The 25,955-nt window shown below is 36.0% G+C and overlaps 1 protein-coding gene across 6 annotated transcripts in view; it reads right to left on the bottom strand.

Annotated features, from left to right (window-relative positions):
* The window catches only part of LOC140973609 (kinesin-like protein KIN-7O), a 34,361-nt gene extending 9,514 nt beyond the window's left edge, over positions 1-24,847 (bottom strand). For all 6 annotated transcript variants that reach the window (XR_012174663.1, XM_073436552.1, XM_073436553.1 and 3 more), the window contains exons 1-19: positions 24,674-24,847; positions 23,490-23,625; positions 22,936-23,025; positions 22,579-22,697; positions 22,068-22,181; positions 21,895-21,976; positions 21,563-21,630; positions 21,413-21,487; positions 20,184-20,329; positions 20,001-20,103; positions 18,949-19,029; positions 9,691-9,759; positions 9,528-9,587; positions 9,285-9,443; positions 8,806-8,862; positions 8,082-8,318; positions 7,946-8,011; positions 7,688-7,870; positions 47-151 (exon numbers count right to left, since the gene is read on the bottom strand). Coding sequence is in view for 5 of the 6 variants with exons in the window: in XM_073436552.1 (XP_073292653.1) it covers positions 47-151; positions 7,688-7,870; positions 7,946-8,011; positions 8,082-8,318; positions 8,806-8,862; positions 9,285-9,443; positions 9,528-9,587; positions 9,691-9,759; positions 18,949-19,029; positions 20,001-20,103; positions 20,184-20,329; positions 21,413-21,487; positions 21,563-21,630; positions 21,895-21,976; positions 22,068-22,181; positions 22,579-22,697; positions 22,936-23,025; positions 23,490-23,625; positions 24,674-24,706 (1,983 nt within the window). In the remaining variant the exon portion in view is untranslated. The remainder of the gene's footprint in view (positions 1-46; positions 152-7,687; positions 7,871-7,945; positions 8,012-8,081; positions 8,319-8,805; positions 8,863-9,284; positions 9,444-9,527; positions 9,588-9,690; positions 9,760-18,948; positions 19,030-20,000; positions 20,104-20,183; positions 20,330-21,412; positions 21,488-21,562; positions 21,631-21,894; positions 21,977-22,067; positions 22,182-22,578; positions 22,698-22,935; positions 23,026-23,489; positions 23,626-24,673) is intronic.
* Positions 24,848-25,955: the final 1,108 nt, after the last annotated feature.

Genomic DNA, 25,955 nt, shown 5'->3' with positions numbered 1-25,955 from the left:
TTTCATTCGTAGCAAACTGTAGGTAAGACAAGTCAAAGCACAACACCTTTTTATAATTGTTCTGCGCGGATATAGTCTGCTCTGCTGCTAATTCGGCTGAGCAATCTAAATTTTGCTGACTTGAGGAATTCTCCATCTCTAACATTGCAATCTGTGCACAATATTTAGACAATGACAAGAATGAAAGATGCAAAGAAAAATTCTGAAAGGAACTAGCAGTGACTTCAAACTTGTAATGACAAACACCAACATTGATATGGGAATCTTCCATAAATTTCCAAATTGAAAGCCATAGGTGTCATTCAAAACTTCTAATTGCAGCAAGAGCACTTAATGAGTGATACAGAAAATGAGAATTATGTAGCTAATTATAACTTAAAACTGAGCAGCGGACACTGATTTTGATAGCAGTACGGAATGCCAAGCCAGGGACAAGTCCCTATCTGGCTTAAGACATCTGAATAGACCAAAAAGGGATTTTTTCTTTTCTCAAGGCAGAATCTTCTCCAAAATTACTTAAACAACGGCCAATTTTGGTTGTCAAATAGCATGCAAGGTTGTCACGATCAATTTGCATATGAAAACATTAAACTTCAAAACTTGGTTTAATAAAAATTAGGTCAGCTAATTTAGATCTAAATATATTTGTCCTCTCTCATCCTTTCTTTACCCTTTGTAAAACAGATTATATAATTTAAATTTATATATAAAATATAAAAAAAGAAACACCCATTGATGATTGGCACACTCCCCACAAGTTAATTGTAATTTGAATTGTAAAACTCATCAAATAAACAAACTAAAATGGCCTAGCAGTGTTTAACGTGATTCACATTCAATTTTTAAAAAATTTACGAAATTGCAGTGCAATCTAACATTGAATTGTGAATCTAGGAGCCTCTTAAACACATCTTCCTAATGGTCCAGAGATATCCAAGTGTAACTCCTTTTCTTCCACCGCCTACTGTTGAAACTCCTTCGTGGGCTCACAAAATTAATTAATTGTACATGAACCCGCTATATAATAAAGAATCCAATAAGATGATTCATAGTTAATAAAAGCTTGCGTCTGGCTGTCGCCTAGCCAGACGCATCCATTGCCTGGGTTATTACTCAGGCGCAGCACTAGAAACAAGCGCGCTTAAAGCGTGCACCTCTGCCTAGGTGCGAGGCATCCGAGAGGAGCAGAAGCATTCACTTTAAAGAAGTGGGCTGATATTTTGTAGGTAAATAAAAATTAACTCGAGTCCAACAAATTTTGAAACCAATTAGCAAAGCCCATGACTATTTAATGATAAAAAAAACACTATTGTCACTCATTTATGCAAGACTTTTTAATCAGAAAGTTCATAAGTTCTCAATGCGAACTTTTACTATAATCTTCACCCTAAGATGATGATATAGTTGATGATGAAGAAGAATTTGATGATTTAGATGATATTGTAATCCTCTATGCAAACTTTTACTCTAATTTTTTCTACACTCATGACTTACTATTGTTTTGGAAGATGATGATGATGATATAGTTGAGAAAGAAAAAGAAGAATTTGATGATTTAGATATTTGAAGTTTTTTTTCTTAATATACTATGAATTGATGATTTAATAATGAATTTTAGATGATGTTATGATTTACGCTACATTATTTATTAATAAATTTGTATTTATAATATTTGCTATTTTTGTGAAAAATATTTAACTTATGTAACATTATAGTATAAATCATTTTATAGATATTAAAATTTACGCCAAATGCGCTTTGCTTCGATAAAGCGTACGCTTCGCCTTGCGTCTCAAGTTTCAGAGTACCCTAGCGCTTTAGTGCACTTTGCATCCTAAATAACTATGAGATGATCTAATTAATTATGGGTTTCCAAAGTATTAAAATAAATTGCACAAATAAGTCTTTTGTGATGGGTCAAAGATTGCATAGGTTATATATATATGCTAATGGTCCCCGAGGCACAACGGATAATAGAAAAAAATATACAATACGCATATTCGAGATCTCTCTCCTACTCTCATCTCAGACAAAAATAAAGTGGTTGATTCTTTGTTGTCTCAAGAGATCCTTGCCTCTCACTCTAAATCAATCAATGGATTTAGGTATGTGATTGCAATTATTTATTTTCTTTTAATTCAACATGAATCCCTGGCTTGTTGTGATATATGATTTTTTTTTTTAAACGAAACTTGAATTTTTTAAAATATTAGGTCGGATTACAAAGGAGAGTAATCCTGAGAATTCGATTACAGAATCAAAATAACATTTCTAAACTAAGATCAGCAGCATACAAACTTCCAATCCCTAACCAAATCCGAAATAAATAAATGATTAAACTCCGACAGTACTGTGGTCCAAGTCGCAACCTTGAATTTGATCTTTGCCCAGACGTCGCCCAAAGACTCCGCCGAATCTGTGAATATTCTATCGTTCCTCTCCAACCAAAGCGACCAAAAAATGCCGTGGACAACCAAAAACCAGAAGCTCTTATTCTTTCTGTCGGTGGGGAAAGTTGTCTCCATAATAAATAAGTCCAGGGCTTTTCTTGGAAAGGTCCATTCGAAACCCAGCTCTTGTAGTACTCTTGTCCAAATTGCACTCGAAAAAGAACAATGCAACAGAAGATGGTCCTGATTCTCGTCATGTTTCCGACATAAACTACACCATTGCGGGCATAATGCGCAGCTGGACCACCTTTTTTGCAACGAGTCGCATGTCGGGAGTTTCCCCAACGCCACTATCCACGAGAAGATTTGAACCTTGTACGGGACCGGTATTTTCCAAATATTGTTGTAATACGGAAATAAAGAGGAAGCCGTAACCGGGAAAAAAGAAGCATAGAAAGACCGAACTGAAAAAGACCCGGACGAGTCCCCCATCCACACTCTAAAATCATCTGTGCCCCTCTCCAACCTAACCGTGTCCAATACCCCTAAAAGATCACTGAATTCATCTAATTCTACCTCATTTAAGGCTCTCCTGAAACGCACATCCCAGTGAAAGTTATTTTGTACTCCTAGATCGGTTACATCTAAAAAGCTGATGATCGGTTTATTAATCGATGTGGAAATGTGAAACAGAGATGGAAATCGTTCTTTGAACGACAAGACCCCTCCCCCCCAAACGTCTTCCCAAAAACGAATTAAATTCCCCCCTTTTAACACTGCCCTAACCAAAAGATGAAAAGTCGAGTAAGACCAACAGATAAATTTCCAGAGGCTTTTAAATGTTGTGTGCCTCGCCAACCTCACGTCCCAACCGTTGTCTTGTAGACCATAAATACTCTTGATAACTCTTTTCCACAATGATTCCTTTTTCCAACGAGCATCTCCACCACCACTTCCCAAGAAGTGCCTTGTTCGTCAAGCAAATATTCCCCAACCCCAGTCCTCCCCTATCCTTTGGCTTACAAACTTGGTTCCACTCGACGACGTGGCAATGCGTCTCCTCATCTGCTCCGTCCCACAAGAAATCTCTCATCAATTTTTCCATCCTTTTCGCCACCCTAATTGACACTCTGAAGAGAGACATGTAGTAGGCTGACATCGCACTTAACACAGTCTTAATCAACAACAGTCGACCTCCCCTTGAGATAAAAGACTTCTTCCAACTCGCTAATTCCTTGGACATTTTGGATAACACGGGTTTCCAAAAATCAGTAGTCTTAGGATCACCTCCCAACGGAGCCCCAAGGTACTTGATCGGCCAATTCTCTCTTTTGCACCCAATTGTTAGTGCCAAACCCTCAACTTCCTCTTCTAAGACATTTAATCCCAAAACCACGCGTTTTTCCAAATTGATTTTCAATCCCGATTTAAGACTGAAAATGTTGAGAATTTCCAATAGTTAAGTTTATACATGCAGAAAAATAGGAGACGATAATTTTCTCTCCAATCTATTGTGTTCTGTAACTTCTACATGGTATCAAAGACCGAGGCGGTCATGAATTTTAAGGCAGCAATGGTCAACGCTACCAATGGTAATGAGTCTGGCGGTTCCAGCAGCTCTGGAAACTCAATCTCTTCAAGCAGCGGATCTCAAACCGCTGGGCTTTCTCTCTCCGATACATCCCTACAAATCAAGATCCATAAATTAAATGGGAAAAGCTACCTTGAGTAGGTGCAGTCTGTGCGTCTCATCATTGAGGGCAAGGGTAACACGTTATGTTTATAATATGTTTCAATGCTTTGTTTCCGTTTTATCTATGTCATGTCTTAATCCATGTCGTAACACGTTTTGCGACATGTTCTTTTCAGAATTATTTTTATATGTAAATTTCTGTTGTGAACAGTTAGATGAATTCCAATACAATAAATATATGTGCATACTTCGTTTCTGATATGTTTTAAGGTCTCATTTCAAATTTTGTCTTGACTCATGTCTCGATATGTCCTACAACATGTCACATCCGCAATTATATATATATATATATATATATATATATATATATATATATGTATATATTTTATGTTATTCGGGTGTACGAACGTCCCCCACATACTGAGTATTTTCCCAAACGCTCACCGATTACTTCCCTCTCTAGATAAGAACGAAGACGAATTAGAAAAGAGGATGAACAAGACATGTTTTGAGGCCGGTGATGAAGTTTCGAGACAAGAAGATTTCTGGAATTGTTTTTAAATTGATTTTCTTTATGTTATCGCTTCCACACTTATGTTTGGCATTGTAAAGACAATTTTGTTTTATGTAATAGACTGTTTTTTGGTAATTTGATGTACTACGAGGCTTATTGTTACAACATTAAATTGTTAAACAATGCCGATGCCGTGTCTCGGTCCCGGGACGTGACATTTGGGGTCATGCAAAGCAAGAACTCTGTCCGGAAAAAAGTGGTTTATAACCTTTATTGACGATCATTCACGAATGACTTGGGTATTTCGTTTAAAAGATAAGCTGATGCAGGAATTGTTTTCCAAAATTTTTATAAAATGGTTCAGATACAGTTTCATACTAGGATCAGAATTTTTCGGAGAAATAATGGCAAAGAATATTTCAATCAGATGCTCGGGAATTTTTTCACTAATCATGGAATTATACATCAAAGTTCTTGTCCTCATACTCCTCAACAAAATGGAATAGCTTACAGGAAAAATAAACATCTCCTCAAAGTTGCTCAGGCCATTAGTTTTCACGCTAAGTTCCTAAGTACCTATGGGGAAAAAGCAATACAAACAGCTACTCACTTGATCAATCAGTTACCCACAAAAAATTTGAACTTTCAAACTCCTATGACAATTTATCAAAAATGTTTCCCTGACACGCGACTGATAACAAATATTACTCTCAAAAAAATTGGGAGTCTAGCCTTCGTTCATAATCATGATCCGAAAATTTCGAAACTTGATGAGGTCATTCGGTGCATTTTTGTTGGTTATCCTGCAAACCAATGAGGATACAAATGCTTTGATCCTATTTTTTTTAAAAAAATCTTTGTTTCAATGGATGTCACTTTTTTGAAGGTCAGTCCTACTACACTTCTCATCTTCAGTAGGAGCAGGAGCGTCTAAAGTAAGATGAATACTCAACCAATTCAGATTTCAAAATTGAATTTGGAAATAACGAAACTTCCGATCAGCCATTAATTGAACACACTCTTGATTCAACTAACACAGTAGAGACATGTAAAACATATGAATTTGTTTACACAAGGAGAAGAGATGCAAAGAAAATGGGAGACTCTGTCCCAATACAAAACCATGAATCAATTCTGAAACCCAATCAAGAAACTCACGATGGCACCTCAACAAATCTTGACATCGGACTTCAAATTGCTTAAAGAAAAGGTGTTTGGTCGTGTACAAAACATCTTCTCTCACATTTTGTATCATATAAAAATTTTTCATCTTCATATCACATTTATCTCTCAGATGAATGTCATTAGAGTTCCTAACAATGTACAAGAAGCTCAAAAGATGCCTGAGTGGAAGGCCGAAAGAGGCAATTCATGAGGAGATGAAAGATCTGCCTAGTGGTAAGTCTGTTGTAGGTTCTAAGTGGGTCTTCACTACCAAATAAAACTCCGATAACCAGGAACGATACAAAGCTCGTTTCGTTGCAAAAGGATTCACCCAAACATATGGAGTGGACTACACTGAAACATTTTCTCATGTGGCTAAACTTAACACAATTCGAGTCATTTTATCTGTTGCAGCTAATCTAGATTGGTCACTAACTCAGCTGGATGTGAATAATGATTTCCTGAAAGGAGATTTAGATGAGGAAGTATAAATGGAGCCTCCACCTAGTTTCATTGATGTTTTTGGATCAAAAGTGTGCAAGTTAAAAAAATCATTGTATGGGCTGAAACAGTTTCTCAGGGCATGGTTTGAGAAATTCACAAAATTTGTCAAAAGCCAAGAATACCATCAAGGACAATCTGATCATTCACTTTTTAGCAGAAAGTCCAACACGAGCAAGATATCTATACTGATTGTTTACATTGATGATACAATATTAACAGGAGATGACATAGAAGAGATGGGAAGACTGAAGAAGAGCTTAGCAAAGGAGTTTGAAAAAGATTTGGGGCAGCTGAAATATTTTTTTGGAATGGAGATGGCAAAGTCCAATAAATGAATTATAATCTCGCGCAGAGGAAATATGTGCTGGATCTTCTGAAAAAAAACAGGGATGAGTGGGTGCAAACGATCATATACTCCTTTGGAAGCAAATGCTAAGCTAGGAGACATCAAAGATGGCATTCCAGTTGATACTGGAAGATATCAAAGATTAGTTGGAAAGCTGATTTATCTAGCTCACACGGCCTGACATTGCCTTCGCGGTGGGTCTGGTAAGCCAATTTATGCAATCATCTTATGCCGAACATCTTGAAGCCGTGTACCGAATTCTAATACATCTAAAAGAAACTTCTGAGAAAGCCATATTCTTCGAAATAAAATGAAAAAAGAGAGATAGAAGTATATACTGACGTAGACTGGCCGGATCAATTACTGATTGAAGATCGACCACAAGGTATTGCACATTTGTACGGGGTGATTTGGTAACTTGGAGAGGTAAAAAACAGGATGTAATTGCTAGAAGCAGTGCAGAGACTTGAGTTTCGGTCTGTGGCTCAAAGAATATGTGAGGTATTATGGTTAAAAGTGTTATGGAGGAACTAAACAGGACAATGAACTTTCCCATAAAGTTATAATGTGATAACAAAGCGGCTAACCAAATATATTGAGGTTGACAAGCACTTCATAAAGGAGAAGATTAAAGAAGGCATAATTTGTACTCTTTTTGTTCCCAATACATTGCAGATAACTTATGTCCTAACATAGGGGTGGTCAAGAGAAGTATTTGAAGAACAAGTCAGCAAGTTGGATATGATAAATATCTTTGTACCAACTTGAGGGGGATTGCTGAGAAGTATATTTAGGAAAGATTTGTTCAAGATATGATTTGATTTTATTTGATAGAAATAAAATATCTCACAGATTTGCTGGGATATGATTATGAGGTTCTTTATCTATTTAAAGTGTATCAATTGTTAAGTTTATACATACAGAAAAATAGGATATGATAATTTTCTCTACAATCTATCGTGTTCTGTAACTTCTACACCATACATAGAAAAAATTACCTAGAAGAAAGACACAATCAAGCAACAGAGAGCTTAAGAAGATATTGCTTAATAAATACAAAAAAGACTGAAAAATACCTTCTCTTGGAGTTTCTTTATGACAAGAATAGCATCAGTGTCCCACAAATTTCTATTTCCATCTCGAAGAGATGTTGTGTTGACTTCTAGTCCATTAATACTTTTGTCTTCCGCATCCAAAATAAGATCAGCCTCAGCAAGCTTCCTTGTTAAATAATCGATATGTGCATCACTAATTGTTTTCTGCATAGAGAAAAATTTAGCAAAAGAGATGCAAATGCAACTATTCATAAAATAAAAACAAAAGTGAGGTCATACATGAGTTTCAAATTTCAGAAGTAAATTTTCATATTCTTGTCTAATTTCTGCCAAATCCTGGTTCTCCTGCAAGAGAAACGAAAAGTTCAATAGGATTTAAATAGTAAATAAAGGGGTGAAATTTTATGCAATTAACCATTGGTAGACTTCTATTTCCGGGTGCAGCCTTTCGCCTACTGGTGACATGTCGCAAGGCATGTGGGTCAGGTAGACAATTTTCCAGTTCATTTTCTCCACAATTTTTTATTTGTTTGCAAACAGTGGCAGTACTTGTTTCAGTCACCAACTCTTGAAAAGGAAGAAGCGACCCCATTGTTCGATCTGCTACGGAGGATTTCACATCAGAAGGTCTCTCTTTGATGGCAGAGTATAACTAAACACCAAGGAAGAATGTTACAAACACATCATGAAATTGTAGTTAGAAAATTAAGGAATATAAGTCCGGCACATACAGTATGGCACTTGCAACAAAGAAACCTATCTGATAAAGGAAAACATGATAGTGTTTGAGTACTTAAGGCACCCAGCTGCGTATATGGCTGAAACTATACAAAGTTGAAACTAGGTTGTATTAAGTGCTATCCAGTTCTTATCTTAAAGCTGATGTAATCAGTAACTTGTAACGTCAGTTCCACTGATGTAGGGAACTAGGAAGATAAAATAAAAGCAGGTTCTATGAGGTAATTGTTGTGATTACTTAATTCTTGAAGTAGTTTCTTATCCATACAGTAATAAACCTTTTCGCTGATGGTTCCTCGTTAAAAGCCGATAGAACAGAGTATTGTAGCTAATTTTTTAACACATCGGCGGGTACACTAAGAACCTTAAATATGTTACTCTAACATAAGCAAATCTGTTACCTCCTGTGATGTCTCCCTGGCAAGATTTCCGGGGCACCAGGTATCACGCCTTTTAACCTACAAGCATTATAGACAAAAATTATATAGACATAGAAGAATAAGAAAATAAAATCAAGGAAAAGGGTAAAATAAAATAGGAGTGAAAGAACAAACTGCTCAAGCACACTGATGATCCACTAGATCCATCACTTGACCACTGGATAGAAACAGCAGAAAGGTATTCCATTACATCGTAATTTTTGTTTGAGCGTCTTTGTGCAAGATTTGGAAAAAAACCAGGGGGCAGGGGGGTTGGAGTTACTATGAGGTCAGCACCACGTTTTTCAATCGATTTTCTTATTTCTATCAATCTTTCACATGAGCTGGGACATCAAATTAAAAAGATTTGAAACTTACTGATGACCATACAGCATCACTTAAACTCATCAAACAATCATACCAGAACTTGACTACAAAGATGATAGGAAAAGAATACAGACCTTATAAACATCACGAGTTTCATCCCTATTTGCACACAAGAACATTGAACTCAAGTTTTCAATTTTTTTTGCTTGCTCTTGCAATCTCTTCTCTCGTTCAGCATGAGCTTTCCTTTCCTCCTCCAGCTCTAAGGCCATTCTCTCTCTTTCCAACTCACTCTGTCAATGAGTAGCGCATTTCTAATACAACAAAATAGTATCTTTAACAAACAAAAACAAACAAATGAAGTATTCAGGACGAACCGTTAGCAATGTATTCCTCAGATTTAAAATTTCTTCTTCTAGATGTTCTGAATGTAAACCCTGGAAACCAAAAAAATGAACATATTATCATGCTACCCTAATGCACCAATACTCTTAGCTTAATCTTATATTTCAAGATTATTGCTAGCAAATCTGTTCTAACCTGCAATTTGGCTCGAAGTTCTTCAATCTCCTTTTTCTGACGCTTGAGCAAAGCAGCATCAGTCAATATCTGCAATAAAAATTAGATTAGGCCAAATGCAAAGAAAAACAAGCAGACAAGGGAAAAATATAAATAACAACTAAAATAAAGTCGGGCTTTCAAAACTACCACAGTCGTTAAGTAGACAAGGAAAAAATATAAATAAAAACTACGTGAAGAATTGAACAAATTCATGATGAATTGTAAACTGATTGAAAGAATATTTATCATCATTTTTCCAGCTACTGTACAGAGCCTTTGATACATTTCGGAAGAGAGGAAAAAATGCTAGCTGACTAAAGTCGCAGTGTATTTGTGAAAGGGATTTAAGAGTTTGGTTGGGATATTCTTCGGGTATGTTTTCTGTTCGATCTTTTTACGATTCTTGATTTCTTTCTTTCCAATTTCTACCTTCCCTTCGTTCCCCTATTATGATAATATCTGGAAAATACCTATTCCACAAAAGGTTCAAATTTTCTCGCAAATTGTGGCTTTGGCGCTTGTGACTCGGTGCAACGAAGGTGGCCCGGTCTATGTGTTATGCCTGCAATGGTGGGGTTTATGTCAAAAGCAAGAAGAAAATCAAGATCACTATTGATGCATTGCTCTTTTTCGAGAGGTATTTGGACAAAAGTGTTGCAAGAGCTGGGATTCGATTGGGCTTTTCCAAGAAAGGCACAAGACATGTTTGTTATGGAGCCGGGAGGTCCAACCTACAAAAGATTTCACAGATTCTGGTAGTTGGTGATACACTGCACCTTTTGGTCTATCTGGTTGGAGAGAAACAACAGAATATTCGCAGACTTGTCAGAGACCGTGGATGAAGTATGGGAGAAGGTCAAATTCAGAGTGACGAATTGGACGACTAAGCTGACAGAGTTTAATCATTTATCTATTTCAGACCTAGTTAGGGATTGGAAATTGTTATGGGCATGAACAGAATGTGGTAGTATTTTCTCGATTGTAATAGCATTTGTGTTGCGGATTACTCATCCGCTAATATTGTAAATTTATTATTTTATCAATAAAGTTTAGTTTCCTATCAAAAAAAAAATTTAAGTATAGGATATCAATCGAATTTGGAAGAAAATAATACATGCAAGACAACTTTTGCTCAACAAGGAAGTTAATAAATTCAATACGATCTAGGTATGTCAAGAATCTTCACAAGAAAGCAGTCTACGTTCAACCACCAAAGCCAATATAAATTTCAAAAAATTATATATACTTGGGGACCAAGTTTTTGAAATTTGGTAAGGTAATATGTATGGAATTCAAAAGTATCGAACAAATATCAACCAAACTATGGTAAGATTTTTACGTCACCACCTATAAATACCGCCACCCCATTCTCAAAAATTACAACTTCAAATTCACTATATATTTCAATAATCCTCTCCTAAGTGGTGCAGCATTTTTGAAGATTTCGCAATGTGAAGTTCTATCCATTTTTCGAGTAATACGTTCAGGCCAAGCTTCTCTCCAAATCCGATCTTCACTTTCAGATTACACTATCATATGTTTTGAACATCATATCCAAAATTCAGCAAAATCAAACGTTAGTTTTTCATATTTATTTTTCGCAAGAATACTGTTCAGATTCTATGCGAGAATAATATACTTGTGGTTTTTCGTCCATAATCAGGTTAAAATGACTTTCAAAACCGATCTCAACCACTAACAATTTATTTGACTTGTTTGTGAACGCACTGAGCAAGTTTAAACTCGATCCAATGGTGCAATAAGTCGCAAAGAACTCTGCAAGACGAATGATTTTTTGGCCGAAGTGCGGCTATATTTTCGAAGTGTCATTTGCATGATTCTTCTGTGATTTCGGATTATTCAAGCAATACTAAGGTAAGTGTGCTTGCTTTAAAACTATGAATTTCATTTATGGCTTATTTCGTTTTTGAAAGTTTCGGTCGAACATAATTCCTCTTCTTCTCCTTCTTGTGATACGATGTCTTATGTTTTGGCAGTGAGGATTCAACTGGATATGGGTGGTAATTCCAACATATGACAAGTTTATGGCCACGGTAGGATTGTAACCGTTATATGGTATCGCCTCCTTAGATGAGTAAAAATTAGGGACTGATATCAGTAAACCATGAAAGTAGAGGAATCTCAGTGCCTAAGCCAAGATATGCTTATGTTTATGCTGATGATATGTTATACGAATTATGTTATGCATTATATGCTTTTTCGACAATCGTGTGTATTTATTATGTATGTGTCCGCTTACTGAGTGACAACCATCCCACTCACCACTTATTCTACCCTGCACAGATAAGTCAGAAGAAGAAATTGAGGAATAAAAACAAGACCAGTTTTGGGACTAGTAAAAAGATGAATCAAGAAGTCTATTTTAATTATGTTTCTTTTAAGTTTTTATTTTAATTCGAGTTGTAAGACGCTTCCGCAAGTTCATTTATGTTTTGGAAATTTTTACATTGTAACGACAATGTTGATTATGACTTATGAACTAGTTGGCTAGATTTTGATATACGAAGCTTGTTTTCAATTGTGTGGTTGCTAAAAAACGCCGGTGTCAACTAACTCCGGTCTCGGGGCATGACATTGTGTTTTGTTTCTTAACTTCCAAGAGATAAATGAGTGTCCTAGTTTGATACAGAATCCAGTAATAGCACGGCGAGACATAGGACACGCAACCCAATCAGAATAACAATATGCTCTAAGAAACATAGAGGGAGAAGCCTGCAACATAATGCCCTGACCATGATTCCCTTCAACATATTTAACCACGCGAATGGCTGCGTCAAGATGAGAAGTCTTTGGAGCATGTATAAATTGGCTCAAAAACTAAACAGCATAGCAAATGTCGGGTCGGTTATTGTTAGGTATAAAAATTTGCTAACCAATCGTTGCTATTTGCTTGGATCATCTAGAAATGGATTTGTAGAATCACTAGGATGGCTCTGCTACATAATTGAATCGAGTGCATGGCTAGTGAACTTTCTGTTTTGTTCCATAGACGTATCAAAAGGTTGGCACCAACCACTCCTGCATCAGCAATAAGCTCTAAAGCGTATTTGCGTTGGTTAAGATAAATGCATTCTTTAGAACGAGCCAACTCAATACCCAAGCAATATTTGAGGGGGCCAAGATCTTTGACCTGCAATTTGGAATGAAGGAACAATTTAAACTTGGTGATTGCTTGGGCACAACTTCCTGTAATGACAATGTCATCAACATATACCACAAGCAGTGTGATTGTTGTACCATCATGTTTAAAAAAAAGGAACGATCATGTTGTGATTGACAGCAACCACCTTCAACCATAAAACTTGAAAACTTGGTATTCCATTGACGAGAGGCTTGTTTCAAGCCACGCAAGGACTTCTTCAATTTACATGCCTTGTTCTCCCCCTGACACTTGTACCCCTGTGGGAGACACATGAAGATCTCATCCAAATCTCCCTGAACGCATTTGTGACATCCATTTGAAAAAAGAGACAGTTATGAATGGCAGCCACATTTAAAAGACAACGAATTGTCACAATTTTAGTAGTGCGAGAGAAAGTGTCATGAAAGTCCACACCAGGCTGTTGTGTATAGCCTTTCGCTACTAAACGTGCCTTGAATCTGTCAACACCCCCATCTGGTTTGAGTTTCACTTTATAGACCCATATTTACAACCAATGGGTTTCACTTTGTGTGGCAAGTTCACAGCGTCCCAAGTGTGATTTGTCTCTAATGCATTAAGTTCTTCATCCATAGCATGACGTCACCTAACATCAATAATTGCCTCATGATAGGAATGAGGTTCTTTAACTGAGAACATGGCTGCTAAAAATGCTTGATGTGGCTTGCAGAAAGTATTATATGAGAGATAATTAGCAATGGGATAAGGACAAGTGGCAGATCTCTCTTGATTAATGGAAGAACAAGCATAATCACGAGTCCAAATAGGTGGGACAATGGTACGAGAGGATCTCTGTAATGGAATGCTAAGGATGTCCGGAGGTGCAGGGCTAGGTGAAGATGGATCATCCAAAGGAGGTACAGCCGTGGGCTCACCAATGCCAGAGCAAGGATCAACTAGAACAGATAGGGCTAGAAAAATAAAAAAGGATTGATCATTGTAGGCAAAGGGAAAGATGGATTCATAGAATACAACATCTCTGGAAACTAGTGTCTTTTTGGACATGAGATTCAAAAGTTTGTAACCTTTTCGTACATTAGAATAGCCTAAAAAGACAAAAGGAGCTGCCCGATGGGAGAATGTGGTAAAGTGGTAGCATAATATAGGCAACCAAATACCCTTAAGTTAGAGAGAGAAGGAGGCTTGTGAAACAGTACCTCGAAAGGGATTTTATTCTGTAAGATTGGCGTGGGAGCTTTATTAATCAGATATACAGCCGTTAGGACACAATCTCCCCAATATGTAACTTGTAAGAGGCATGGAGGATTGAAAACGAAGTGCTCTTGCTACATCAAGATTGTCTGTGTTTCCTTTCAACTACACTATTTTTTGGTGGCGTATATGGGCATGAACTATGATGAATCACTCCCAAGGCTGAAAAAAATAGTTGACACTCACTCTTAAAGAAATCACTTGCGTTATCTGTTCTAGCTGCTTGGATTTTCTTGTAATATTGATTGTGCGCCACGGCAAAGAACAATCTAATCATTCTAATCACATCAAGCTTAGATTGCATAAGGTAAATCCATGTTCCCAGAGAAAAGTCATCAACAATGGTGAGAAAATACCTATCACCATTGTAGATTGGAGTCTAATCCATGTGTACTAATTGAAATATGGAGGACTTATAGTGGCTAGCAATCGGAAAAACTAATATGCTTTGTTTTGAAATGGGACATATAGAACGATGAGACAAGGAATCAATTTTTGAGAGAAAAGACAGTAATTGCATTCTTGATATGGACATATGTCCTAATTTTTTGAGCCAAGTATCAACATTTACATAGGCACAAGAAACAGTATCAAAACAAGAATGTAAGCTAATATACTGTAAGCAATAAGATGACAAAGAAAACTTATGTTTGGCATCTAGCTTTCAAATTGCCCCTGAGGTAAAGTGATAGAGCCCTTGCTTCTCCTTACCAATCCCCATTACTCTCCCAGTCCTGAGGTCCTAAAATATGCAGAAGTGTGGGTAAAATGTGACAAAACAATCATAAGTTTTTGTGAACTTGGGCACTGACAGAAGGTTGAATTGAAAGTGGGAATATACTGGGCATTCTCAAGTTCAATGGATTCTTACAAGGACGTTGATCCTACTTTGTTAATGCTAACTATACGACCGTTTCGCAATCGTACTGTGAAAGTGGCATCTACTATAGATTTAGAACTTCGCATTAAAGATTCATCACCAATCATATGCTCATTAGCCCTAATGTCAATGATCCATGCAGAGCTAATGGTCCGATATGGAATACCTGCCATGTTCACTATTGGTGCACTCTCAACATGTATGTTGTTACTTCCCAGGAGCTTTAGGATCTCAGAATATTGAGCTAGAGAAAAATGTGGAGCTCCACCAGCTGTTTCACATTGATTGACTTCAGCATTGTTGCCTTCAACCAGATTGGCGTCTTCCAAGTTTTTTTTATTTCTTGGATTGTTCTTGTACATTCTTCTATTAGATCCATTGCTCGGTCCCTTGTACAACCTATGCCACGAGGGGTATCCAACAAATCTATAACAATTCTCTTTTGTATGGCCATTCCAGTTGCAATGCTCGCAATTCAACTTCTCCTCATCCTTCATTGGTTTACCATACTGGTTTGATTTGTATAAAAAATGCAACTGGAACTTCAATAGAAGACATTCCTCTATGGGATTTTTCTTGCGATAGCAAAGAAAATGCTTGTCCTACTGTAATGCCCGGTTATTCGTACAAATGATAGTAATGCGTTTATGTCGTTTATTATGTAGTTATTTGCCTCATTAGATTTCAAGTGATGATTGAGGTATCAATATTGAGATTGAACATGATTTTTATATTGTCCATGGTGTATTGAGAATGAATATGTGTTAAAATAGTGATAGTAAGATGTGTAGGTAGAAGTAGTGTAATGAAGTTAATAGGAAATGAGATGAAAATATGGTAGTTCTTACGGGTTTTAGCATAATGATTTGAATATTGATCCAAATTGTGTGAGGCCATAACCATTAGAAAGCTAAGATATAATGTTACAACTTTCATGTTTTGGGTTTTGTCCAAATCATTGTGGAAGACAAGCCAAAAACGCCCCGAAGTGTGTCGTGTGTACCGTCATTCCTTCACTGACATATGTTGGGAGAATGGGCATAACTTTTTACTCAGCTATCCAAATGACCTGAAACCAATTGGAGATTCAAGCCAGGACATAGGGCTACAACTTTTATGTTTACCACTTTTCCAGATTATGAACGGAAGAGCCATTTCGGAGCGATCTTTGATGTGGCTGTGCGCAGAGTGGCGCCCGAGCGGTAAGAAATGACCGCCCGAGCGCCACTGGTTCTGGATTTTTGGTTTTGGACAGAATGTTCTGCACTCGAGCGGTAGAAAATGACTGCCCGAGCGCCGCCTTGCATAGAAAAAGATAAGTTTCGGCTTCCTTGAGCCATTTTCACCATTCCTTCATTCCTTTCTCAGCAAGACTCGAGAGAAACCAAGGAAACTTCTTCCAAAAGCTCCCTTCTTCTTTTCCTTTCATTAGTTTGAAGTTAAAAGTTAGTTTTCCATCACAAGAACCTTATAAGGGTGTAAGTTTTCTTCTCCTTTAATTGTTCTACATGTACATGGGTAACTTTTACCTTGTATAGAAATAGTAACTGAACTATTGGTTTATTGACAGCATAGGACTGTTAAACATCGTCTCAAACAAGTATTCGTGCGCTTGGACTGTAAGTTGGCATGTTCTTGAAGTAATACATGAGTAATATTATGATTTCAAATACTTCCCATTGATTATTGCTATATGTACATTGTTAGTATCTTATTGATGAAAATATAGCACCATATTCCATTGTTATGTATTAAAAATGTAAGAAACTCATTAATATTGATGATGGGTGCTATATTATGAACACGAACATGAACATGAAAAGAAAAGGATTGATTTTTACATGATATAGAGCTTGTTGACATCATGGGTGGTTTTAAGTCCACCAAACCTATCGGCCAATATATGTTCATGGGGCGTGGGGTTGCCAAAGGTTGCTCCCTGACGTCCAACACAATAGTAACTATATAATAAAGCAAGCACGGTAGTACAGGTCAACTAATGAGGCTCAAGTACAAAAATGAACATGAATATATGGTATGATATGACATGGTTTAAAGATTCATTGTTGTCACGACTTGATATGTATGTTCCTTCGACGCATATTGATACGTACAAGTGCCAACTTGTTGAGTTTTATAAACTCACGTAGCTCATGTATTACAGGATCAGGTAGTGAAAAAACATAGGATGCCGGTTCGCCAATAGATGCTTGTGACGTGCCTCACCTCGACAAGAACCGGGACTTATTATTGTATAGCTTCCGCATATGTATTGTACTAAAATATGTCAGGGTTTGAACAAGTTTTACGAGGTTTATGATGATACAAAGTATGCTTGTATATAAGAATATGTATTTGTATAACAATATGGTGCATGGTTGTGTATGAAAATATAGTTGATGTTGTTGTATATATGGTATTGCTTGAGTTTTTGGTTTAAACAAAAAGTAGGACACCATGTCAAAAATTTTATAAACCGTCAAATTGATGCTCCTTGTTTGATTTGTTTCATACTATAGTTATATCATTCAAACCCTATTTTGATTATGGTAATTATGCTAAGCATAGAGAAAGGGTGTGACACTTAGAGCAACCGTAGGCAATGGACTCATCATTAACATTTGACTTCGCAGATTCATATAACTATCATTCAGGCCCATAAGAAATTAGAGTAGTTTCTGTTGCTGCTCTTGCTCCAAATATTTCTTTGCAACATCGCACTCACATGACAGCAATATGACAATACCTGAGTATTCATCCCAGAGATGCTTGAGCTTACAGTAATAAGTTGAGATATTGTTATTACCTTGAATCAATCGCCCTATCTCTCGGTGTAAGGAGAAGATTCTAGATCCATTAATTTTGTCAAACTATTTCTTCATATCCGCCCATACAGTCGAGGCATCTGTCGCGTAGACTATTCCACCAAAAATCTATTTCGAGACAGCGTTCATTGTCCATGACAGCACGAGAACATTGCATCTCTCCCATGGGAGTGAAGTTTGGCTTCCAACATGTGGCCGCGCACAACTTCCATCTATAAATGCGGTCTTGTTCTTCGCACGTAGCGCAATTAGCATTGCTCTGCTCCAAACACCATAATTTTCCACTCTGATAAGCCGATCATTGGCTAGATTGGTTCCCAGAGTGTCAGACGGATGGATATTGAGAGTATCATTGAAGTTGACGTTGTTCGCCATCAAATTTCTTGAAGAAATCGCTGTGATATTCAATAACAAACGAGCAATTGATCCAAAAAATTTAAGCCCTAGGGACGGAATCTATGCTCTGATGCCATGTGAAAAATCGAATTCATGATGAATTGTAAACTGATGGAATATAAGTTCATCAGCATTTTTCCAGCTACGGTACAAAGCCTTTAATACATTTTGGAATAGAGGAAAAATGCTGACTGACTAAAGTCGTAGTGTATTTGTGAAAGCGTGTTAACGACACTCAACAAACCAAAATAATGTTGGGCATTCAAAACTACCACATTCGTTAGCACAAGCATACATCGATTAGAACATGTAGCAAGATTGCAGGAAGCCAAAATAAGGCTCTTCTGATTTCTGAAACTAGTAGAGTCACAAGTGCAATTATAGCCACAAGCAGAATGATAAATACAATAGTGCCTCGGTTCATAAAATGCAAGTGCAGGTGATGCAGTTGTGGGAAATAAGAGCACCGGACTGTGGACACTAACAAATTCAATCTGGAGTGCTGTAGAGCCATTTAGACAAATAGCTTAAGCATAAAAAACAACGAACATTACAATTAATGTAGACTTCAAAATTGTCACGCGTAGCTAGTTCTGAGGATTTCCTCTTATCATTATCGTTTTTATGGTATAAAAGTAACTATGATTTCTCTCCTGAATTAGAAAGGCATACAGTTTCAAAGCATGGAATATGAATCACTACCCCAATAACCCCATTGAAACAATATGTGACGTGAACATCACCTCATTTACATGAGCACAGTTCGTCACACGCAATGCTCTGCTTGCAAATTGAAGACTGCTTTTTGTCTCGTCGGCATGTATCTGACATCAAACGAGTTCACATGAACACTTAAAGGGAACTAATTTCTATCAGCAAGTAAACGAGAAAGAAATAGTGACCCTGTATACTTTCAAAATTACAAATAGGCAACCAATCAAACATCAGCCATAATAAAATAGATTAATTTCAGAAAGAAGATACATGGAAATAAAAATAGTCCGTTAAGCAATGTAAATTTAAAGATAATGGTAGCAGAAATATTGTTTCGAAACGATGAAACTGACAATATTTTTATATGAGAGAACATGAAGAGCAAGAGAAGATAAAAACAATGGGTGGTGTTTTTGGACGCTGAAAAAGGCTCGTCGTAGGCTAAGAAAGAGCATCTGGTCATAAAAGTAACTGGTTTGAAAAATTGGGATTGCTTATGTAAACTTGCTATTCCACGTAAAACAATAAATCCTTTATGGTCAAGTTCTTTTTCCTTATTTTTTTTGGAAATTTTGGCATTTTACTCAATCATTTTAGAAAAAATTTATCATTAATTTATTGGTGTTGTGCATTCCGATGAAAAAAGCAAGAAGAAATCACATAAACAACCAATTTCACCAAAGTTACTAGTCACATGGATATTATAGAAGCATAGATTAAATCCACAATCATTTATCTTGCTCAGAAAACACAACCTTGTAACTTTCAATGTTCAAAGCATGTCAATTTTCCATGTAATTTTTAGTCTAGAAACAACGTTTATGTAACCCTATATTCTAAGATAATTGAGAGAAAGGAAACCTCCTCTAGCACCTACTAATTTCTTAGATAGAACAGGAAAAAAATAAACTGTAGTAACTTCTTGTAAAATGCTCCCAAATTCACAAGTGACTACAGTACCTAAGATGCTAACATCCTTTTACATCAATGATCAATGTACAAATCAGTATTAGCAACACCATCTATTTTACCAGAATGCAGCTAAATAAGACTAGGTTTATTGAGTTAAAAAAAAAATCACCTGTGCAAGTGTAATGTTGCATATGATAGCAGTGTTTGCATTCCCACCTAATGCGGGTTGCAGAATACGTGTGAGTTTGCTGTCTCGATAAGGGACATGCCCTCTGCAATATTTGGGTGATGTATTACAAACATAAAATTGTCAAAAACTGTCAAACGCGTTATCAAATTTAATAATTCTTACCCTTGGCTCTCAGCACCTTCACTCAATTTTTTTATGACAGTCCCCAAGGTCATCAGGCTTTTGTTGATGTGGGAGCCTTCCTTCAATCGAACGCCTTCGGCTCCAGTCTTTGCAGCACGTTCTGAACCAGCAAGATCCACTAAATTCTGCAAGATCGTAAAAACTACAAGCTTACAGAACAACAAATTATATATTAAAAGCAAGTAAAAGGGAATCAAAGAAATACAACTATCTAACCAACTGATTCAATAGTCTCTACCTATTAAAGCCCAACAAATCGTATACCTAACTTAAAAGCTAACACAATGTGCCTTGAAACAAGCCAAGACTCATCCCCGAAATGAACTGAATTTCTTAATCATAAAGTCCCAACTTTCTCACCCTGGTCGCTAAATGCTATTTTAAAACATGCCTTGAATGTATGGATAATAAATCCAAGATGACATGTTTGGTAATGTTAATTCATTTATACTACTACCAAGTATTTTTTATTATCATTTAATATTTTGTAAAAAAAATAATTGAGATGAAATTTTCTTCACTATGCAGATTCTGTCATTATTCCTCAGAACACCTCACTTAATCAGGTGAGTGCTTTAGTTTGCACCTTGCGCCTAAGTAAAATGAAACCCGAGAGTATTATTGTGTTTTTAATAATCATGCAATAAAACTAAACCAAAAATTCCAATCTGAGTTTTCTCCAAAAAAACAAAGCATTTTTCCTAGAGAAATCATCTCCTGAAAAATATGACAGAATGAAGTACCCTCTCTAGTCGTGGCATAATTACAAGAATTTACCCTCATTATTGATTAATAATATCCCACTTTTCATCTTGAAAAGTAAACTACATAGGCAGCTAGTCTAGTAGATGAACTCTTCAAGCATTGAAAAACCTTCCAGCAATAGTGCTATGAGATTAAAAAAAAAAAAAACAAACAAACACAAAAAAATGTAAGAGCTTTCAATCAAATCATCGTGTATGTCAAAGACATTGAAAGAGAAGGTCTTTTGGAGCCAATGGTTCAATTTAAATAGTACCAGTACCCTTTCATCAAGGAACAATCAAATGCACACATTTATATTAGAAGGAACTTCGGGTTTCAAAATGAAAGATTTTGGAAGAAAAGTTGAAGAAACTGATTTCATACAAACCAATAAGTTCGACGTAAGAGTACAAGTTTAAAAAAAATATAGATGACAAAACAAAGAGAGGATTTTGACCACATACCAAGACAGAGACCCGAACTGCATCACAAGATATATCTGCTTCTACGTCATCGCTTATCTCCCTGCTCTCTATGATCTACGTTTTCACAAACATTTAATTACATAAATTGATAGAACCACAAATATGATGAGGAAAATAGAACATGCATACCATGCGAAATATTGTGTGGGACCTGCTACTGTATACATTCATATTAGTCTCTCCAATATGACGATGAGCTGCAAATTCATATCCAAAACCAAAAGAGTCAATTGTTAGCACGTGCGACTTTAACTATGAATCAATAAAACACGGTGAGGTTAGATTGCTTCTAACTTTCCATTTTCTTCTCATGTTTGAAATAGACGAGGGATTAAGCTTGATATAGTGATATAAAAGCTAATCAATGCTTGAATTTTCATAAACTCTTCGAAATTGAAGCCATATAAATTACAAAAAAGAGGCAAAATTTAGACGCATGAAAAAAATAAGAGGAAACTTACATTCTCCAAACTCCATAAGTTCGAGGACATGTTCGGCAGATGCTACAATTTCTTCTCTTAGCCCAGCAACAAAGATTCCTCGCTTCATTTTTCACATGAAATTGGAGATGTTCATTACACAATGATTTTGATACTAGGAATAGTCATGTTGGTAGAATCCCAAAAATTTGTACCTCGATACTTTCATGAATTTGCAACTTTCGATGCTCGGGAGCTAGCAAATCATTTATCTCCTCGTTGTAAATTTCCATGTATGACATCCGTAAAAGAAACTCACGATCCATGTCCTTGAAAAAGAAACAATTATATTACATTGCATCCAGCTATAAGGACCAGTATCAGCGTACAAACCAACCATTGTAGAAATTCCAGCACAGGATGTTGTTTACTCAATATGAGGTCATATACAATTGCTGAGTAGCTTGCGAGAGTTGGCTAAGCTGACAGTTTTTTATCACTGTTGTGATTAACCTTTTGCGTTCCATGCTTTCAACTTATGTAAAACATCAAAAATTCATAGGCAATCAACTAATCACATAAAATAAACTGAATCACACCATCTGACCATCCAACCATCTTTTATGCTTTTGTGTTATTTTTATACTATTGCTAGCTGATGATAAGCTTTCATTTTGTAAAGAACTTCAAAACATCACAGAATTAGCAATTAGAAGAAACAAGTACCTGTTGTATGATGTGAAAAAGTTCATGTACAGACAGAGGTATAACTCCAGGTTCAGAACTTGATCCTCGCATTGTATGAGTTTTCCCACTACTTGTTTGTCCATATGCAAAAACCGTTCCTTAAAAAAGACAAGAAGTGTCTAAAATTCATGAGATTAAATTGTTTTAAATAAACCATGTACCAGTTAGCATTTTTTTTTTGATAAATTCCATTTAGCATATCGAAGTGGAATCATATGCACATTTGACTAGTCAAAAAAATTTGAATTACAAATATGAAAATGTTTGATTATTTCAATTTTATACCAAAGTACTTCCATTTCAAAGAAGCCAGACAATGAATTGCGAAAAAAATACCATTAAAACCCTTGACTGCAGCCGCTACTATATCCTTGGTTTGTGCCTTGTACACATCTTCAGTCTTACTCTCCTCCCCAAATATTCGATCTACAAAAAATGCCAGAAAAGAAATTGAAAAATCAAGCAGTTATATGCCACATAATTAAATTCAATTGCATGTGGCATAGGTAAAATTCATTTTTCCAACTTTTCGGTTGGAATACACTTTTTCCAAAAGTTAAAATTCGTAGGAGATGGCCCAAAAAATCATTTTGTATTTCAGCACCACACTCATGTAGGAAACTAAGAAATACATCCAAATTTTATATATATCATATAAATGTATGATGATCGGATATTGGCAATGGAGACATCAATAACCACCTAACACCTACTTAATAGACTATATACCTCAACCTTCTGATACATTCCTACTAACTACTTTTTACCAAACACTCGAGCCAACATAAGGCGTTTGGGAAAAGGCTTTATATTTCCATATTTTTAATGTATCACTTTCATAAAATATAATTTGTTAATAGAAAAACACAAAGAAAGAAGAAAATATGTACCGAATTCAAATTTAGATTGTTGACTGGGGATGAAAATGGAATTCTCAGAAATGCGCCATGGACTGGTCTTGATGTCCTCTGGTGATAAGGGCCTTGCTCTTACTGAAACATGGATTCGATCCATTTTTCTCATTACCTGTATGTTAGAGTATGGAGTGAGATTGTGTGAGATAAGCATTAGGGTAATGGTAATTGAGAAAGAACAAATAAATATAAAAGCATTAAACAACATTTGTTAATGTAAAAAAATTCCAGATCATGAGTATGAATGAAGTAGCATTGTCAAAAAAAAAGAAGGAAAGAAAAACATTAAAACAGATTATTAAATACAAAATAATAAATCCACACCAAACCTTTTTTTTGCTTCAAAAACAGGATATTAATATAAAATTTGTTTACATGACAAAAAAGAAAAATTAAGCCATATATCAACAAAGTAGCATCAAACTGTGAGCAAAAAATATAAAGCATGCAAGGATAACAAGGAAACAAAACAAATTCAGAGAAACCACTTTGAAGTAATTATATGGCGACCGAGAAACGAAGTTAAAAGAGCAAACAAGACACATGAAGATGACAACTATTTACCCCTGACAAAATGAAAATATCAAAACTACTTCACATTAAATGGGGTATATGATAGCATATTTGTCAAGGAACGGATCGAGGGCAGGCACTCTCAACATTCGGTTCGATCGGTGTATTCAGAACCTGAGTACAGATAAATCGATAGACGTTGAAAATAAACGCGGCCACAATTATCGAACTCCGTGACACTACGAGACGCAAGATAACCCAGATAAACACCCACAGCTGGAGGCAAAGGATACAAACCACAGCTTTTGAAAAACCAGATCTAGCAACTTGCAAAAGCACCATGAAGATTGCCCACAGTTCAATGTTTTGTTTTGGGGCATATTGTGCCGGTCTCGGGTCTCAAACAGCTATTAGATAAACTAATTTGGAAAATTTTAAGCATATTTCAACACAATGGCATAACTCATTTCAAGTTTACAGTTAAATTTTCAGTTTATAATCGAATAAGAAAAGTCTAGTAATCCTTTGGAATTCAATTGTGCTTCGTATGCTGTCCTGATCCACTAATTCAGCCAGAAATTCCAAGAAGCAGCGGCTAACATAATTTCTAAAAAATCAAAATCATACAATAGCTATGGTTTCTTTACCTTGTCTAATCCCGGGAAGAGCTCCGTTTGCATAGCACGATTTTGCTTCACATTCTCCCCGAATTTTCCTACTTTGAGTTCTTCCAAAGGCAGAAGTGTTTGCGAGTCTTGTTTGTATCTCTCTGTTTTGAGCGGGAAACGAAATATTTTTCCCCTTCCCTTTCTCGCTCTTGAGCAGCTCAAAGTAGGGGTGGGTACGGTACTGTGTACAGTATCGTAAATATCGGTATAGAATTTTTCCATACCGATATCGATACCGAAAATTTGGTATACCGAATGTTCGGTATACCGAATTTTCGATATGAAAAAGTTCATACCGAATACCGTACCGACACCGAAAATTTTGTCGGTATACCGAAAAAATGTCGGTATACCAAATATTTCGGTATACCGACATTTTTTCGGTATACCGAACTTAAATTTTTAAAACAAATAATAAAAAAATTATTTTCGGTATTTCGGTACCGAAAAAAAATATTTACTTACCGATACCGATACCGAAAATTTTCGATATATTGATTTTTTCGGTAATTTCGGTATTTTTTCGGTACGGTATTTCGGTATTTCGATATTTCGGTATATTTTCCCAGCCCTAGCTCTAAGCTTTGAAGGTTTTATACATACTAGTTACTATACACACGCATGTGTGTACGATATTTTTTATTATTATCGATGGACTAAAGTAAAATTTGACAAATTATGGAGGGTCTAAATTGATATTTGAATTGTTGAAATAAAAATAAATAAAAATAAAAGTGTGTGTTGAAATTAAAACAAAAAAAACACACACGATGCGTGTGTATCGCGTGTGTGTACAATCTTTTTTATTATTATCGATGGACTAAAGTGAAATTTGACAAATTATGGAGGGACTAAATTGATATTTGAATTGTTGAAATAAAAATAAAAGTGTGTGTTGAAATTAAAACAAAAAAACAAAAAGCAAAAGTGTAATATTAATATCATATAAGGGTAAAATTGGAAACAAAAAGTTGGTGTCCTCTCTAGGTAGTTATTATCATGTCCTCACACTTAATATAATAGTGTGTGTGTGTGTGTCTATATATATATTAGCCAAGCTTAAGCTTAAAATATCTGCATTTGAATCTCGGACCAGAGACCTCATATATAGATAGTCTAACTCAAAATTTTGCCTCAAACTTAAGATCTTAATCACCGAAACAAAGTGATTTTACAAGAGGAAAAATGATTCTAATTTTGGGTCGACGGTATATTGATCCATCCATTTTTAATCTTTTATTTTTAAAGTATTTATAAGTAT

This window comes from Primulina huaijiensis, chromosome 3, assembly GCF_012295235.1.
Source record: "Primulina huaijiensis isolate GDHJ02 chromosome 3, ASM1229523v2, whole genome shotgun sequence".
In the NCBI taxonomy this organism is placed as follows: Eukaryota; Viridiplantae; Streptophyta; class Magnoliopsida; order Lamiales; family Gesneriaceae; genus Primulina; species Primulina huaijiensis.
Note: the sequence above shows the minus strand (reverse complement) of the source record. Positions and strands in the feature narration are given on the sequence as shown.